The sequence below is a fragment of the Drosophila biarmipes genome, chromosome 2R, assembly GCF_025231255.1.
Source record: "Drosophila biarmipes strain raj3 chromosome 2R, RU_DBia_V1.1, whole genome shotgun sequence".
In the NCBI taxonomy this organism is placed as follows: Eukaryota; Metazoa; Arthropoda; class Insecta; order Diptera; family Drosophilidae; genus Drosophila; species Drosophila biarmipes.
In genome coordinates, this window is record NC_066615.1 from 19,054,959 (window position 1) to 19,069,169 (window position 14,211).

The 14,211-nt window shown below is 42.4% G+C and overlaps 3 protein-coding genes across 10 annotated transcripts; 1 reads left to right on the forward strand and 2 right to left on the reverse strand.

Moving 5' to 3' along the window:
• Positions 1-841: 841 nt before the first annotated feature.
• Positions 842-1,433, reverse strand: LOC108022086 (general odorant-binding protein 56a). Of its 2 annotated transcripts, none has more exons than XM_017090931.2 (2): positions 1,373-1,433; positions 842-1,314 (listed from the first exon to the last, which is right to left on the reverse strand). In XM_017090931.2, exons 1-2 carry the CDS (start codon positions 1,424-1,426, stop codon positions 874-876), a joined length of 495 nt encoding a protein of 164 aa, XP_016946420.1. In that variant the 5' UTR covers positions 1,427-1,433; the 3' UTR covers positions 842-873. The 2 variants fall into 2 exon arrangements, with proteins under 2 accessions (XP_016946420.1, XP_050744075.1); XM_050888118.1 differs by having other exon boundaries at positions 842-1,299; positions 1,373-1,432.
• Positions 1,434-5,881: 4,448 nt separating this feature from the next.
• LOC108022320 (glutamate transporter polyphemus) lies at positions 5,882-8,106 on the reverse strand. 7 transcript variants are annotated; one of them, XM_017091183.3, is made up of 7 exons: positions 7,954-8,106; positions 7,826-7,891; positions 7,539-7,689; positions 6,999-7,478; positions 6,764-6,942; positions 6,277-6,449; positions 5,882-6,214 (listed from the first exon to the last, which is right to left on the reverse strand). In XM_017091183.3, the coding sequence occupies exons 1-7, from the start codon at positions 8,025-8,027 to the stop codon at positions 5,955-5,957; spliced, it is 1,383 nt and encodes a 460-aa protein (XP_016946672.1). In that variant the 5' UTR covers positions 8,028-8,106; the 3' UTR covers positions 5,882-5,954. The 7 variants fall into 7 exon arrangements, with proteins under 7 accessions (XP_016946672.1, XP_050744073.1, XP_050744074.1 ...); XM_050888116.1 differs by having other exon boundaries at positions 7,826-7,887; positions 7,954-8,091; XM_050888117.1 differs by having other exon boundaries at positions 7,950-8,054.
• A 5,210-nt stretch (positions 8,107-13,316) lies between these two features.
• Positions 13,317-14,125, forward strand: LOC108022229 (DNA-directed RNA polymerases I, II, and III subunit RPABC1). Its single transcript, XM_017091087.3, has one exon. The coding sequence runs from the start codon at positions 13,401-13,403 to the stop codon at positions 14,031-14,033; it is 633 nt and encodes a 210-aa protein (XP_016946576.1). The 5' UTR covers positions 13,317-13,400; the 3' UTR covers positions 14,034-14,125.
• The last annotated feature ends 86 nt before the right edge of the window (positions 14,126-14,211 follow it).

Genomic DNA, 14,211 nt, shown 5'->3' on the forward strand with positions numbered 1-14,211 from the left:
TGGTCCGGGGCGAACTCCCAACTTCGATCTGGCATTAGCGTCATTTACACATCTGTGTGAGCACCACGAACTGCGCTTAGTTAACAATGCCTTTGCTCCAGCTCTCGCCGCCGTCTGCCGCACTAAGTGGCAAAATTTCCATGGAAAAGCGAAGTAACCGCAGGAGCCACCGGGAAAATCCCCAATCGGCTGCCGAACGCTAATGGTCGCAGTCGAGTCAAGTGCCCCGACTTTGGCCATATGGAAATCTCGAATGCCGCCCAGGATCAAGAGATGTCCAAGATGTTCAATTTGCTAAGTGGAGGACATCAAGCTGCACTGTAATTATCCCCTTTTGGAGTTGAAAAAGGAGTTTATACAGTTAAAAGTAGCATTAACAATAATAACGATTTCTTAAAAAAATGTACTTACAATTATAAATCTGGCCTTTTTGGCACCCTTTGACAGTTGAGGTTTTTAAATTATAAACGATCAAAGCACCTCAATATAACCAAAAGTTTTAATGATTAAATTATTATTAATAATTTTATAATATAGATCCAATAATCCCAGACAAACCAATATTTAAATTATTTAAATTATTGATTATAATAAAATAAAACAAACTTAAAACCCGGTTATTCACTGATCCTTGACCTGTTTGCATTAGGCTTTAATTTACTTTAAATTACAATTAATTCACTTAAAATCAGATGTTAGGCAAAGGATTTTTTATATTATCGTTTGTTTAACTTTGATATATGGGGTTTTTAACACGTCCGAGTAAAACACCCCAACGCTTACTCTGAGGACATAGGATATATATTTTAGTAAAGTAGTTATTTTTCTGAACATCGCAAAACCCGCATACCACCACCGAATATTAACCCAGGCCTAGGACATTGGCTCGGTGGACTCCGACGGAGTGGTGACCTCCACATCCTTGCCAGTCAAGGAGATCTCTGGCTGCTGCTTCATCATCTGCCGGCACAGGTGGATTTTGAAGGCGGTCTCGCACTTGTTGCCGCCACGTATCATGTGGCACTGGCGTTCAGGCCAGACATCGGGATTACTGGCGTCCGAGAGCAGCCCAAAGAAATCCCGCTCCACGAAAACGCCGTCGTGCATGAGACCCATCTGCTCATAGAGGCAGTGGGTGAAGCACTGAATCGACTCCGTGGGATCCGAAAAGTCCTCCTGCTGAAACTTATGCAGGTCCCTGAGAGACACATCTGTTTGATCGCCGCAAAGGCGGATCATGTCCTCGGTGAGCGGCTTGGGTGATTCATCGGCCACAGTCAAGCCCAGGTTAATATTTATCTTGGCAAAGCGGGACTGAAAAAACATCCTGCTTACTAAGGAATCTATTCCTGATTTGTATAACCCAACTCACCTCAGTCAAGGCAAGCACTTCAAGTACTACCAGCAGCACTAGACCTCGATTCATTTTGTAAGCTTCACAATTAAAATTGTTCTATCTGGTCAGGGGCCCCTGCTTTTATAGCGCACATCTTTCGGTCATTAGTGGAGCTCGCAAAACATTTTAATTGCGAATATCAATTCAATGAGCCGAGCTGAATTCGCGGTTTCCGTGGCCAGAAACCTGAACAAGTTGGTGGCGCAGTTTGAGTAACCCAAAAGTAACAAGCCAAACCAGGCAGAACTCAAATCGAAGCCGAATGCCAATTGGCATACCGAAAGTATCTTAAGAGCTGCTTCAACAAATCCCGAGTGCCAGCCAAGTTTTCGTCTCGCCCAGAGGGGAAAAAATACAGAAGTTGCAAAACAAAATTTTGAAACAAAACAAGAAGAAATCGGTGCGGAAAACATTCAGTTTTAAGACCGAAGAATTTACACTGTTTCTATAAAAAATAAATAATTGTTTTTTATATATATTTTTACGAGCTCAGAAATAAATAACATTTACATTTACATATTATATATTAACATAATATAGACGTATTGAATATTTTAAGTAAGTTTTTTATCCATAGCTTAATAATAATAATGTCTTAAGCCCACAAGTTTAATCTCCGAATCGAGGAACCCCTCCCCAACTAAAATACTAATAACCAAAGTACAGTCAACAACTTAGGAAATTCATACTTGAGTGTGTGTGTGGGTATTCTGGGCACTTCCGCTTGGCTGTTGCGCCATTTTGACTGCGACTATTTCCGCTGGTCGCATTAACTGCAGGAGCATAACTTTTCCAATTTGCTTTTGGCAATTATTGATATAAGCCAGCAACAGCAACAGCAATTTGAACGAGCTTCTGTCTGCCACTTCAGTCGATCTCCTCCTCCGCCCCTCTCTTTCACTTGCCATCCAGCCGTCTCTTTCCTGTAGTTCTTCCCCCTTTCTTGCCATCTCTTTCCCGCACCCAATCACGTTTGCATTGGTCCAAGCATATTTTCCTGCATTCTTGCGCATATTTGTGCAACATTCCAAAAATTCTTGAACAAAGTTTCGTTATTATTGCCATTTTGCCGACTCTTGGGCTCTTGCAGTTCGGAGCCTGCCACTTTGATTACTTTTGCAGTTGCCGTTAGATGCAATTAGTTGGTTCATTAGAAAAACAACAACAGCCAGCCCGATAGGAATTCACACACTTAATTAGCAGTCTCGAACGGGGGGAGGGCCCAACTAGCAACTCTCACTGATTGCAGACGGTTGCACTTGGCAAATTTCAATTTCATTTATTTTCTTAATCACCCAAATGTCACTCATACTCAACAACAAGTTAAAGTTTAAGAGTCTGTCTTAAAGATACAGGATATTAGTATGAATGTCAGCCCATAAATAACGCATTTGATTAGTAAAATCATAAGAACTATTTGACCATTCAATAATTGTGATCACTATTATTAAAACTTGTATCATTTCTTCGAAATAAGCATGCGAATTTTAAATAGTATAATTTAAATAGTAGTAGTATTAAATAGTTATTAAGTTAGTTACGGTTGAAGGCAAAATATATAAATTACATTAAAATGTTTACAACTTCGGCTCATTTTCCTTTTAGAGTGCAGGCGAAAAGTTGTATCTTTGTATCTTGAAGATGCCCGGACGGCTGCTTGAGTATGCAAATCGGTCAGCAAACTCGAGCTGAGTGATTTGGCCAACTCTTTTGGCCCTCTGGGGCAAAATTTGCCAACCCCCTTTCGAAGAATTTAGCATGCAGGCGGTCATGTGACCCGAGGCTCTGAGCCGTCTCTGTTGCATATTTGTTGCATAATGCCAACTTATGCACTGGCACATTGTTGACCAGTTGTCCGGAATCTCTCCGCTCCACATCCTATATCCCATATTCCTTAGCCATCACCCCTCGACCTGCATTATTTGCCGCTGTGTCCACTGCCAAAGCGTTTTGGGTTGAAAAATCTACAAATCGCATGCCGCAAACAAAAGCAAATGCCAGCAGAGGGATGTGGATGACTGGATTGGTGGACGGATGGATGGCTGAGCGCTTAGAGGGATAGATGGTTAGATGGCTGGCATACCAGCATTATTCCACGTCACCGGCCAGTGCACATTTCAAATTGGAAAGGAACGCTGCAAACACTGGGAACTTGGCTAAAATTCTCAGGCAAACTCTCATTCAATGCGAAATAAATAAGTAAATAGTTGAGATACTCTCGCCGCTGTGACAATTTGGCTTTCGTTCGTTCTTTATACCCAAGCCAACCCATCTTTGCGGTTTAATTTTCCCATACCTTTCGGCATGCAAATCACATACAATCAGAATGAAGTAAACGTGGGCCAAAGGCAAATATGACATTTCAGTCAGCCAAGTAAATAAATGTTAGGCGGCACAAATGGAACGTGCCAAAGCCGCTTGGAGAGTACGAGACCTCAGGCACTCGACCCCAGAGCTACCTTCACCTGTGCTCCGGCGACCAGGGGACCGGGGTGCTCATCTGGCCCACAGGATCCCCCTTTATCCCTGCTCTTTGCCCCTGTCAATCCTCCGCAAACAACTGTGAGGAGTCATTTCGCAGCCCGAGAAATGTGGGGCTCTTCAGATGGATTTTTTATGCTTAGGAGTGTCTGGTTGGGAAGGAATGACCAGTTTTACCGATTTTATATAGTCAGCAAGCCAAATAAGTGTTTAAGAACTGTTTTAGCAGTAAGTTGACTATGGTGTATTATGCTGGAACTTATAGCAATAAACTAAATGTATTTATGACAGAATTAATTAGAATCCTTGGTACTCCAGAAATTTGTAGTTTGACGGCATAATTATGCATTTATCTACTTAATAAAATATATACAAGTCAGAGAATTATTTTAATATTTTAAAAAATATGAAATGTAACAAAAACTCTTGGTATGCTATTATATACCTCAGCATTCCATCCATATTTCTTCTCTTCCCTTAGATACGTCCTTCCCATTCTTGGAGATGTCTTGGGCTGCTTCGCCTTCCTTTCTTTTTAGCCTACAAATAATTGTATTAAAATGGGAATTTTTTCAATTTGAGAGTTTGGCCTGACAGGACTCGACGACTCCGGCTGGCGGACATGTGACAGCCGGGACACGGAGCGAGACAGTCGGGAATGAAGTTGTGGCACGCATTGTCTGAGACTCCAAGGAAGGGGCCAGCGACATTTTAGCCGCCAACCATGTGGGATTCCATGCTGCTCCACCACTCCTTTCCTCTCCCTTCCCCAGCTTCTGCCGAGTTGGCTGGGAATTGTTTGATAATGACACTGACATGATGCTGCACTGACAACTAGGCAAGAAACTGGCTGCAGGAGCAGTCCAGGAGTGCTCCTCCCACAACCCACTTCCGCATCCTGTCTGGCCCACGGAATTATATACGAAAATTAGTTGTAGCGGCCGCCGCCGCTGGCAAATTTTCTATGTGAGCTTTTCCTTTTCTCCTGATCTCGTTTCGTGTTCTTTCTCTTATTTTCCCTGACGCTCTTTTCCGTTGATTTGCTTTTTGGTTTCGGGCCCTATTTTCAGGAGGCCAGTGCAAGCGGCCCTCTAAATTAAGTTTTAAGCAACATGTCTGCAAAAATCATGCCCCAGGATACTCAAAGATACCCATCCCCCCATCCCCATCCCCAGCCTCCGGGTTGGGCTCCCCTCATCCTGGCTGCTGTCGCTGGCAGTCGCTACGTTTTATTCCTCACCTCCTCCCGTCTGGTTTTTTACTTCATTTTTTATTTCACTTTTTGTATGTATTTCTATTTGAAGAATGGAAATTGTGTTTTGTGTGTGTTTGCTGCAGTAGTGGTCGTCTTCCTTGTCCTTCGTGCAGTTCCTTGAGGAGCTGCAGGACTATTTTTCCGTATTTATTTTTTATTGTATTCCGCTGGTCGTGCTATTTACACTGGCGCAGTCAACAGTCGCCGTCGTCGGCAGTTGCTTTTCCTGTGCCTATTTATTTATACATATAAAAATAAATATATATATATACGTAAGAGGGAGCTGCAGGATTGTACTTCTTCTTGGCTCGGAATTTGTATTTGTGTATTTGTCTTTTAGTTTATTGTGCGGCAGCTAGGCAACTTTGCCTTTTGTATTTGCGCTCCATTGAGGCAAGGAATTCAATTTTAAAATCCCAAAACCCAAACCAGGCAAACGAGCCGGGGACTTGTGGTCCTGGTCCATGGCTGCATTTGATTACAGTTCCCCCAGCCGCGAGGGCTTCACTTCAAATGATCGCCGGCCCCAGAGCCGCCTCGGCCTGGCTAATTAAACGTGGCGTATACTTGATGGGCGCCTAGTCGCGTATACGCCACGTTGAGCAAACAAGAACCAGCGGCCGGCGGAGCTTAGACAACCGCCTTAATAGGGGATAAGCCGACAGCCGGCAAACACTTGGCTGGCAATTAATTAAAAGCCACCGAACGAGCAAGCCAAATATTTAGTCCTTAAACGCAACAACAGGGAACAAAGGCGAAGTCCGATTTTATTTCCGACAATGAGCACCGAGAGGCTGAGAAAATCCCCAAATTGAATTTTCCCTACATATTGCCTAGCGTCGTTCGAAAGTCGTGGATCAGCTGAATCATGGCCACCGTACAGCCCACTGTGCCGAAAATAAGACCAATCAGGATGAGCAGTATGTCGCGGACCAGCTTCCACATCAGCCGGCCATATCCTGTGCTATAGTTGAGAAACACGTCGATTAGGGCCGGACACAGGAGATTCAGGTTGCTCAGCGAAAAAGCCCCCTCTAATTCGGTGAGAGCCGCCAGATTGGGCACTCCCACAGCCACCGCACCTAGGGAATTTAATAAACTTATCGATAAATTATTATTAATTATCATGAGAATAGAATACCACCTGTGAGGATCAGGAACGTTACCCGAACTGCATACTCAATCAACGTCTGATGCTTTCTTCTCTCAGTGGAATTGTTGTAGTCGCTGAAGATCACAGTGATCACTACAAAGCCATTCAGGGGATAACTGAGGAATATTCCAGAGGCTATGAAGACTTTGATGATCTGGGAAAGACTGAGGGAGAAAAAGTATCATTATATTTATATGATAAGATAAGATAAGAATTTTTAGCCAAGAAAACAGGATCAATAAAATATTTATCTGCTAAAAATAAAATGAATAAATATTCATAGTTTTTACTTTATTAAACAAACTTATATCTTGTCAATAGAAGTGGATATTCAAAAAATTTTCTAAATACAGTAACATTTAAAGAGTTTTTTTACCCAATTAAAATTTTAAAAATCTTAAGGGTATGTCTCAGACATAATTTGTTTAGCTGCAAACATTTGAGGGACAAACAAGCAGAAACCAATTATTTTACCTACATTTCATTCTTTGGAATATTGAGGGTGATACTAGCATGGACACTTTCCCCGAACCGCCAATAGCCCATAATGCCGAAGAACATGTTGGAGAGCAGGATGAAGAAGACAGCCAGGTTTAGGACGCCAAAGATGCCTAGATAGCTTTGCGGATGCGCCATATGAGCCTCAACAACGAGCATCTAAGAAAATTATTCTTAAGACAAACTACAAAAATTAAGGATCTTTCAAGACTCACCGAACCCACGGCCGTGAGCGAGAAGGCGGCAATGGCAAAGAACTCAATCCATTCGGCAGGGGGCGTGGCCAGCTCTCTGTCTTTAATATCAGGAAGACCACTGAACAGATAGTACATGATCAGGGCAAATCCCGCATATAGCAGGAAGTTGGAGACCAAGTTTAAGGGCACGAGGTACTTCAGTCTCCGGATCATAAACAGCGGCAGGAGGATCAGACAGGCGCCCAGCACATAATACCGCTCATTATACCTTTCTCCATAGTGGTCGCCGATCTCCTTGAAGTTCTTGGCCACGAAGACCAGGTAAACGGTGCACAAAAGGAACTGTCCGAAGACCAGGACGCAGGTGGTCAGGAAACCGGCGGCTCGCCCAAAACATTTGACCCATTTGGGACCCTCCTCGTAGGCGATTCTGACGGCTTCGGGCATGGAGACTTGGGGAACCCGGCGCCTCCGACAGCACTCCGTCATGCCAGCGATCTGTGGGCACTGGAGGTTATAAGTCGGCGATCGGGCATCCCAAGGTAGCCACTTACAGACCAGCAAGTGGATGGAGTACGTCAGGAGGATCATCAGCAGGATGGACATCACGGCACCCACCACGAATCCCGAGCAGCGGAAGGCCAGCGGCATCGCCAGGATCCCCGTTCCAATCACGCATTTCAGCAGGGAAATGAAAGCATCGCAGTTACTATATTTTAGGTAGAAAAGTTTAATAACCAAACAGAAATAGTTAAATACGTTCTTTAAAGAAACAAAGGCTAAGCTCTATTTTTATAATGAGAAAACTTTTTCATTACTTATTTTGCTGATATCCTAACACTCACGTCAAGGGCACCTCCACACTCCTCTTTTCGTAGGGATTATAGATGTAGAACGATGTCATGGACTGTCTGCAAGGTATCCATTAGTAACACCTAAGGAAGATTGCGACGCACTGAAGGGACGCACTCACACTATGGTCAGCGGCTCATTCTGGGCCCCCGGATCACCCGGCTTTTGGGTCTGATCCTGCTGCTTCGGCTCCATTTCTTTGGCCACATTAGCCTTCAACAAAAAAGAACACAAAAAACACAAAGGCAACGAAAACCGCCTCGCACTTTTGACAGCAATTCCAAATCAGTTTATGCGATTGCGTAACACCGATTCCACTTCCATTTCCGTTTCCGCTTGGCGACCCTGCAGCTGCGCACATTCAATTCACTTACGTTTGTTAACTGGCGCTGCATTTACTATTGCCACTGCAATCCTGCGGCAGCCCAATCAAAATGGCTGCACATGCGCTGCACATTATCATAATAAGCGCAACTTATTGCCCGTTCCGCGGTCCTGCAGCACATAAAGTCCCCTAACTAACGGCAGATTGCTCCTGCGGTCGCAGGACGAAGGTTGCCCGGCGGCGGGGTCAGGACCTGCGATGCTGGCGACAATTTCCTATAGTTATTTACAGTTAACACACGTTATAATGGAATTACTAAGCTAATTAAGGTCTGTATATTTGGAAAATAACTACATTTTTCCAAGAAACAGATTGTTTTTGTTAGAAAAGGGGCGAGTTGTGGGTGACAATCCATCCAACTATTTAATTGGCTTTTGTATTTTTAAGATAAATATTTAAAAATAAGACTTTCAATTTTAAACATGAAAAAATCAATGTGGAAAATTTATAATAAACGTGATGCATAGTAAAATTAGCAATAATACATTTTTAAATTTTAAATTAAATTGAATATATATATATATATATAGATAAAAGAGCCAATTAAGAAAATGTAATATAAAAATTGTAAAAATAATTTTATGATAAAATAGTAAAGTTTATTATAATATAATACAAATTAAAAATTTATAAATAATAAACTACTCATACTCATAGAACTGGTCTATAAGCAGTAGAAATTTTAAAATTCTAATTAGTTGAAGTTAAAATAAATAAACTTTGATTTATGAGTTTAGTAAGCTTATCCTCCTTTTATTATTCTAAAAGCCCTGAGGACAAATATATGGGTTCAGTTTATGTGTTATTATAATTATACCATACTTACTTACCCAACAATGACTATACTTTTTTTTGTGAAATCCTACAACAGTGAGTATTCTGACTACACCTCATTACGATTACCCTATCCCTGCCATTTGCCCCTTGGCCTGGCTTCACTGTAGCCCCTGCCCGATGGTAATCTCCGGCTGCCTCGCCCCCATCCGCCGGCCGGGTCCTGCGACGATTGTCATGCCAGAATGCGCACTTCCGCGTCCGCATTTAGTTGGTTGTTGTGTCTCCGGGTGAGTTTAACAGTAAATTGAATTAAAATTTATTGTGCAAATTGCAGAATTCCGAAATCGCGCTGCGATGCACACAGGACTCGCCGAGACAGCGGCGCAAATCCAATACAAATAAAATTAAGTAAAAATGCACAGAGCTCGGGCAGTTAAGGGGTTACCATGGGGGCTGGAATATACGTATGTATATATGCGGGGAGCTCTGTGTGCTGGCACAGAAATATGCAAATGCGATATTGTCGCTGGGCGACATTTACAACAATTACAATAACAACGAAGGCACCTAACTGCGTGCGACATGTGACACGATATTCAAATAAAGGCGGTGGGGGCGGGGCCATTTATAGCATATATTTTGCATAAAGGGAAATATGCAGCGGGAGCTGCGAGCTGTAACTGCTGGAAATAAGAAGGCAGGCGGGAAACGAGCGAGAGCAGCGCAGAAATCAAATAAAACAAATTTGGAATTTTACAGCAGACAAGGAACCCAGTTGCCGAGCAGTCGAGCAGTCGAGCAGCCGAGGAGCAGCCTTTTCGAAGGAGCCCAGCAACTGCTTATGTGCGACAATGTCCTGCTCCCCGTCCTCGATGTCCTCCGCGTCCTGGCTGCCCCCACATGTTCCTTAAACTGTCAGCAATGTGCGATCCCAGTGCGAGAGTGCGAGTGCCAGTGTGTATGTTATGGAAACAAACAGACTGACATTCAATTTAAATTCCTATACAAATAATTGCACGGCATTGGCCTGGGTCAGGGGCGTGCCATAGGGAGTCGCCGTGATTGCTGCCGCCTGCTAACGATAGATTGCAGCCCCCGGATAGGACCCTAACCTGAGCTAAGCCCGATTCTTTTTGCAATATTTATGCACAAAGCGGGTCCAGCACACTGGGGACTCGAGGGCTGATGGGGGTTTCTGTTATTCTTGGTTGCGAAAATTAACTCCGATCTATACTGAGGGAAAACACAAGGAAATCGATTGTCTAATCAAGTATTTAAGTCAAAAATAACTTCTAATAATTGTTATAAGTCATTATTTAGAATTACTATATTTTATATAAGTATACATTACTTATAAAAACTATCTGAAATTTTAAATAAATATAAAACATACGCAATCTTAAGGATTTTAAGAAAAATCTTACTGTGGAAATCACATAGCTTTATAAGTAGAGTAAAATAATTAATAATAAAACCAGTTGAACTATATTGTTTCAATGCTCTCCAGATCTATTAAACTTCTCCCATATTAAATCTGTCACAAACACTATTAACCTTTGATGTTCTCCCTCAAATTCCTTATTGGCCAGCCTTCAGATTTGCCTAGCTCAATGTCAATGGCCAGACTGATAGGTAATATGTATTTGCACCAGAAAGTCATCCGGCAAATAATTATAAATTCCCGGCGCTGCTCGTCTGCTGGATGCTTGCCGGCTTTATCCCCGCGCCATTATCCGTGGCTCATCATCAGCTAAACCGAAAATAAATGCCATTTCGAGCGAATTTCCCAATGCAGCGCACGCACAGGACGTCAGCCACGACCAGGGCCACAAGGATGTGCTGGCTTTTGTCCTTGCCAATTGGACCTCACCTGGCTGTCCTCGAGTGATGGGTTAGGTACTATTTGTAGCACATTAAATATTTAGGAAAATGTTGGATCAAATAGGCACTTGCTTGTTGATGATTGGGATGGGATGTCAAGTACCTTTTTGGAAAAAACAAGTTGCACATTTACATTAATAAAAAGGTGTTTACCCTTATAATACCATTTACAATTATATTTTGTTTACATTTACATTTAACGAGCTCTTAATATTAAGCTTTTTTTATATTATAGGCAAGAAACCTGGAACACTAAATATTAAAATATTTATAAGCGACATCAAAGATTTTGTATAACTTGACGATGTCCTGCGCTAAAAATCCACTTTTTTAGGTACCTAGAAATGTACCCAAATAAATCTTGCGGCTTTTGCCAACACTGCTTCCCTAACTCACCTCGTTTTCTAGGTACCTAGAAGTGTACCGAATAAATCTTTCCGGCTTTTGCCAACACTGCTCCCCTAACTCACCTGAAATGGGGGTTCGGCGGCCCCCAAAACATTATCGCCGCGCTTATCGCGTCGTCATCATCGGCGCTATCAACAGCTTAGCGTCGCCGCAAAAACTTCGCAAGTGCGCCACGTTCCGCTGCAGTGACTGCCACGCCCCCAGCGCGCTCCACCGCCCCCACCGACTTACCCATTCCGTGCGCCTCAATAATTTTGATCAGATTTTCTGACGCTCTTGTCCAGCGGTGGTGTCGTGCTTCCTACAATATTTTTGCATTTATAATGCAATTCATCGTTCATTTTTCATACTTGCACAAAGTGGATTTTTATTAGATTCCCTTTATACTCGGTTATTTTTTCCTTGCACTTTTCCCCTCGCCTTGTGAACTTTGTTTTTGCCATGCGTACCCTGCACTTCGCCGGGTTTTAATGTGGTCTGGCCATATGGAGCGATGGCCAGCTTGAAATTTCAATATCATCGAACTGGGAATGAGCAACGGAAACCAATAAATTCCAAATAAGGATAAGAATGCATTCGCCGGGTTAACTCCAACTATTGGCAGTGAGGCTAAGGATTTTTGAGTGGTTGAGGAAAATACACTTTTTTTAAATGCACTTTGAAAAAAAACACAGTTTTTAGATCAATATTATAATATTATATTAATATATATATAATATTAATATAATACAATATTATAATATAATATTAATATAAATATTAAATATTGAACTTTAAATAACCATTTTCATTTAAACAAAAAATTACCCGGCTTTTTATATGTTTGATAAGGACCTTAAACTGAGCTGAGGTAATATTAAATGCATTCAATTTAAATTGTATTTCAGTAATGTTCCTATTTCTAGAATATTATAGTTTACAGAATAAAATAAAATCTATTCTTAAGAAAGTTTATAAATTTTGGGTTCGTCATCGCCTTGGAACGGAATTCGCAAGTTCTCAGCTTTTAATAACTGCAAAAGTTCAAAGTGCGTGGCTTCATTTATTATGCATATTTTCCGCACAATTTGTCAATGCCGTTCGCGGGCGTACGAGTATGAGGCCGTCGAGGAAAAACTATTTGGAAAACAAACGCAAAACAGCACTCCACACACATTGCGAATTTTCTATTAAATAAACTGTCAGTCATTGAAGTTGGTGCGTCGTGGACGTGCGGATGGGATGCGAAAGTCATACCCGATGATGTTCCAAATAATTGCACTTGGGTGTGGGAAGGGGGTGGCCGATGGGGTGGCAGATGGGTTGGGAAATATTAACGGCATTTTTAGAGAGCGGCACGCAGACAAAGGATAAGAACAGCGGCCATGCCACCGCAGCATATTATTTGCCCGTCTGGGCCGTAATTGAATGTTGCACGTAAAATATTGCGAGGAAAGTGAGTTGGGTTCATTACGGGGTCACACAACGTGAACGCCGGGGAAGACATACCTCATATCGAACGCATTGACAATGAGTGGCAAAAAATATAATGACTGAATACCAGAAGCATTATAAAATAGAATACCTGTGGGGGTAACATGCGAGAGAATAAACTTTTAAAGGTGAAACCATCAACATCAATAAATTTAAAGCATTTCAAAGTCAGTTTAAATATACAAAGCCTGATAGTCTTATAAGTATGCAAATAATAGATAAAATAAATTAAGTTATTTTGATAAAAACGAATTTGTAGTCTCAGTATTAAATGGTTTGACATTTATTAACATTATTTAATTTGAAACCATTTCAAAACTTAGAAAACTGTTGGAAGCTACCCAAAACATGTTTAAAACCTTTTATTTTTCAATTACAATTAGTTATTAACCTTTAAAAAAGAAAACAAAGCTATTTAAAAAACATTTTTTATCCATACCTCGCAATAAAAACGGATAATTTTGAAATTAAAATAGCCGTTACATCTTAAGGTTCGAGCCGTCGCTAAACGTGAGACCTTGCACACTGCTAAGTATTTTCTGGTATATTACAGCTGAACGGTATTATTCGCCGCAGCCTGCCACGGCCCTACTCTCGCATCCGCGTGTTTATAATTTAGAAATTGTTAATTTCGCAAAGTAACCATGGACGACGAGGCGGAGACCTACAAGCTGTGGCGCATTCGCAAGACCATCATGCAGCTGAGCCACGATCGCGGCTACCTGGTGACCCAGGACGAGTTGGACCAGACGCTGGAGCAGTTCAAGGAGATGTTTGGCGACAAGCCCAGTGAAAAGCGGCCCGCTCGCTCGGACCTAATCGTTCTGGTGGCCCACAACGACGACCCCACGGATCAGATGTTCGTCTTCTTCCCGGAGGAGCCCAAGATCGGCATCAAGACCATCAAGACGTACTGCACCCGCATGCAGGAGGAGAACATCCACCGGGCCATCGTTGTGGTGCAGGGCGGCATGACGCCCTCTGCGAAGCAATCCCTCGTGGACATGGCCCCCAAGTACATTCTGGAGCAGTTCCTCGAGTCCGAGCTGCTGATCAACATCACCGAGCACGAACTGGTCCCCGAGCACGTGGTCATGACCGTCGAGGAGAAGCAGGAGCTGCTCAGCCGTTACAAGCTGAAGGAGAACATGTTGATGAGGATCCAGGCGGGCGATCCGGTGGCCCGATACTTTGGCCTTAAGCGCGGGCAGGTGGTCAAGATTATCCGTTCCTCGGAGACGGCCGGAAGGTACATCTCCTACCGACTGGTGTGCTGATGCAGGATACACGATCTTTGTATGTAATTTAAGAACTATGATTTAAGCAAAAGATAATGAGCTTACACAAATAAAGCGCAACTTTTTTGAAAGTGTTTTAGAGTTGTTAATTTTTTGTGGAGGGGGGGGAGAATATGCTTGATGAAAATGGTACTTTTGGTTGTTTTTTCTTTTGTTC

Excerpts from the sequence above, each read along its gene's own strand:
- LOC108022086 (XM_017090931.2), bottom strand. The coding sequence starts at position 1,426 with ATGAATCGAGGTCTAGTGCTGCTGGTAGTACTTGAAGTGCTTGCCTTG. Across the intron at positions 1,315-1,372 it reads AAGTGCTTGCCTTGACTGAG|TCCCGCTTTGCCAAGATAAA; the intron begins GTGAGTTGGGTT and ends ATGTTTTTTCAG.
- LOC108022320 (XM_017091183.3), bottom strand. The coding sequence starts at position 8,027 with ATGGAGCCGAAGCAGCAGGATCAGACCCAAAAGCCGGGTGATCCGGGG. Across the intron at positions 7,892-7,953 it reads AATGAGCCGCTGACCATAGT|ACAGTCCATGACATCGTTCT; the intron begins GTGAGTGCGTCC and ends GATACCTTGCAG. Across the intron at positions 7,479-7,538 it reads CGTACTCCATCCACTTGCTG|ATCGCTGGCATGACGGAGTG; the intron begins GTCTGTAAGTGG and ends CAGTGCCCACAG.
- LOC108022229 (XM_017091087.3), top strand. The coding sequence starts at position 13,401 with ATGGACGACGAGGCGGAGACCTACAAGCTGTGGCGCATTCGCAAGACC.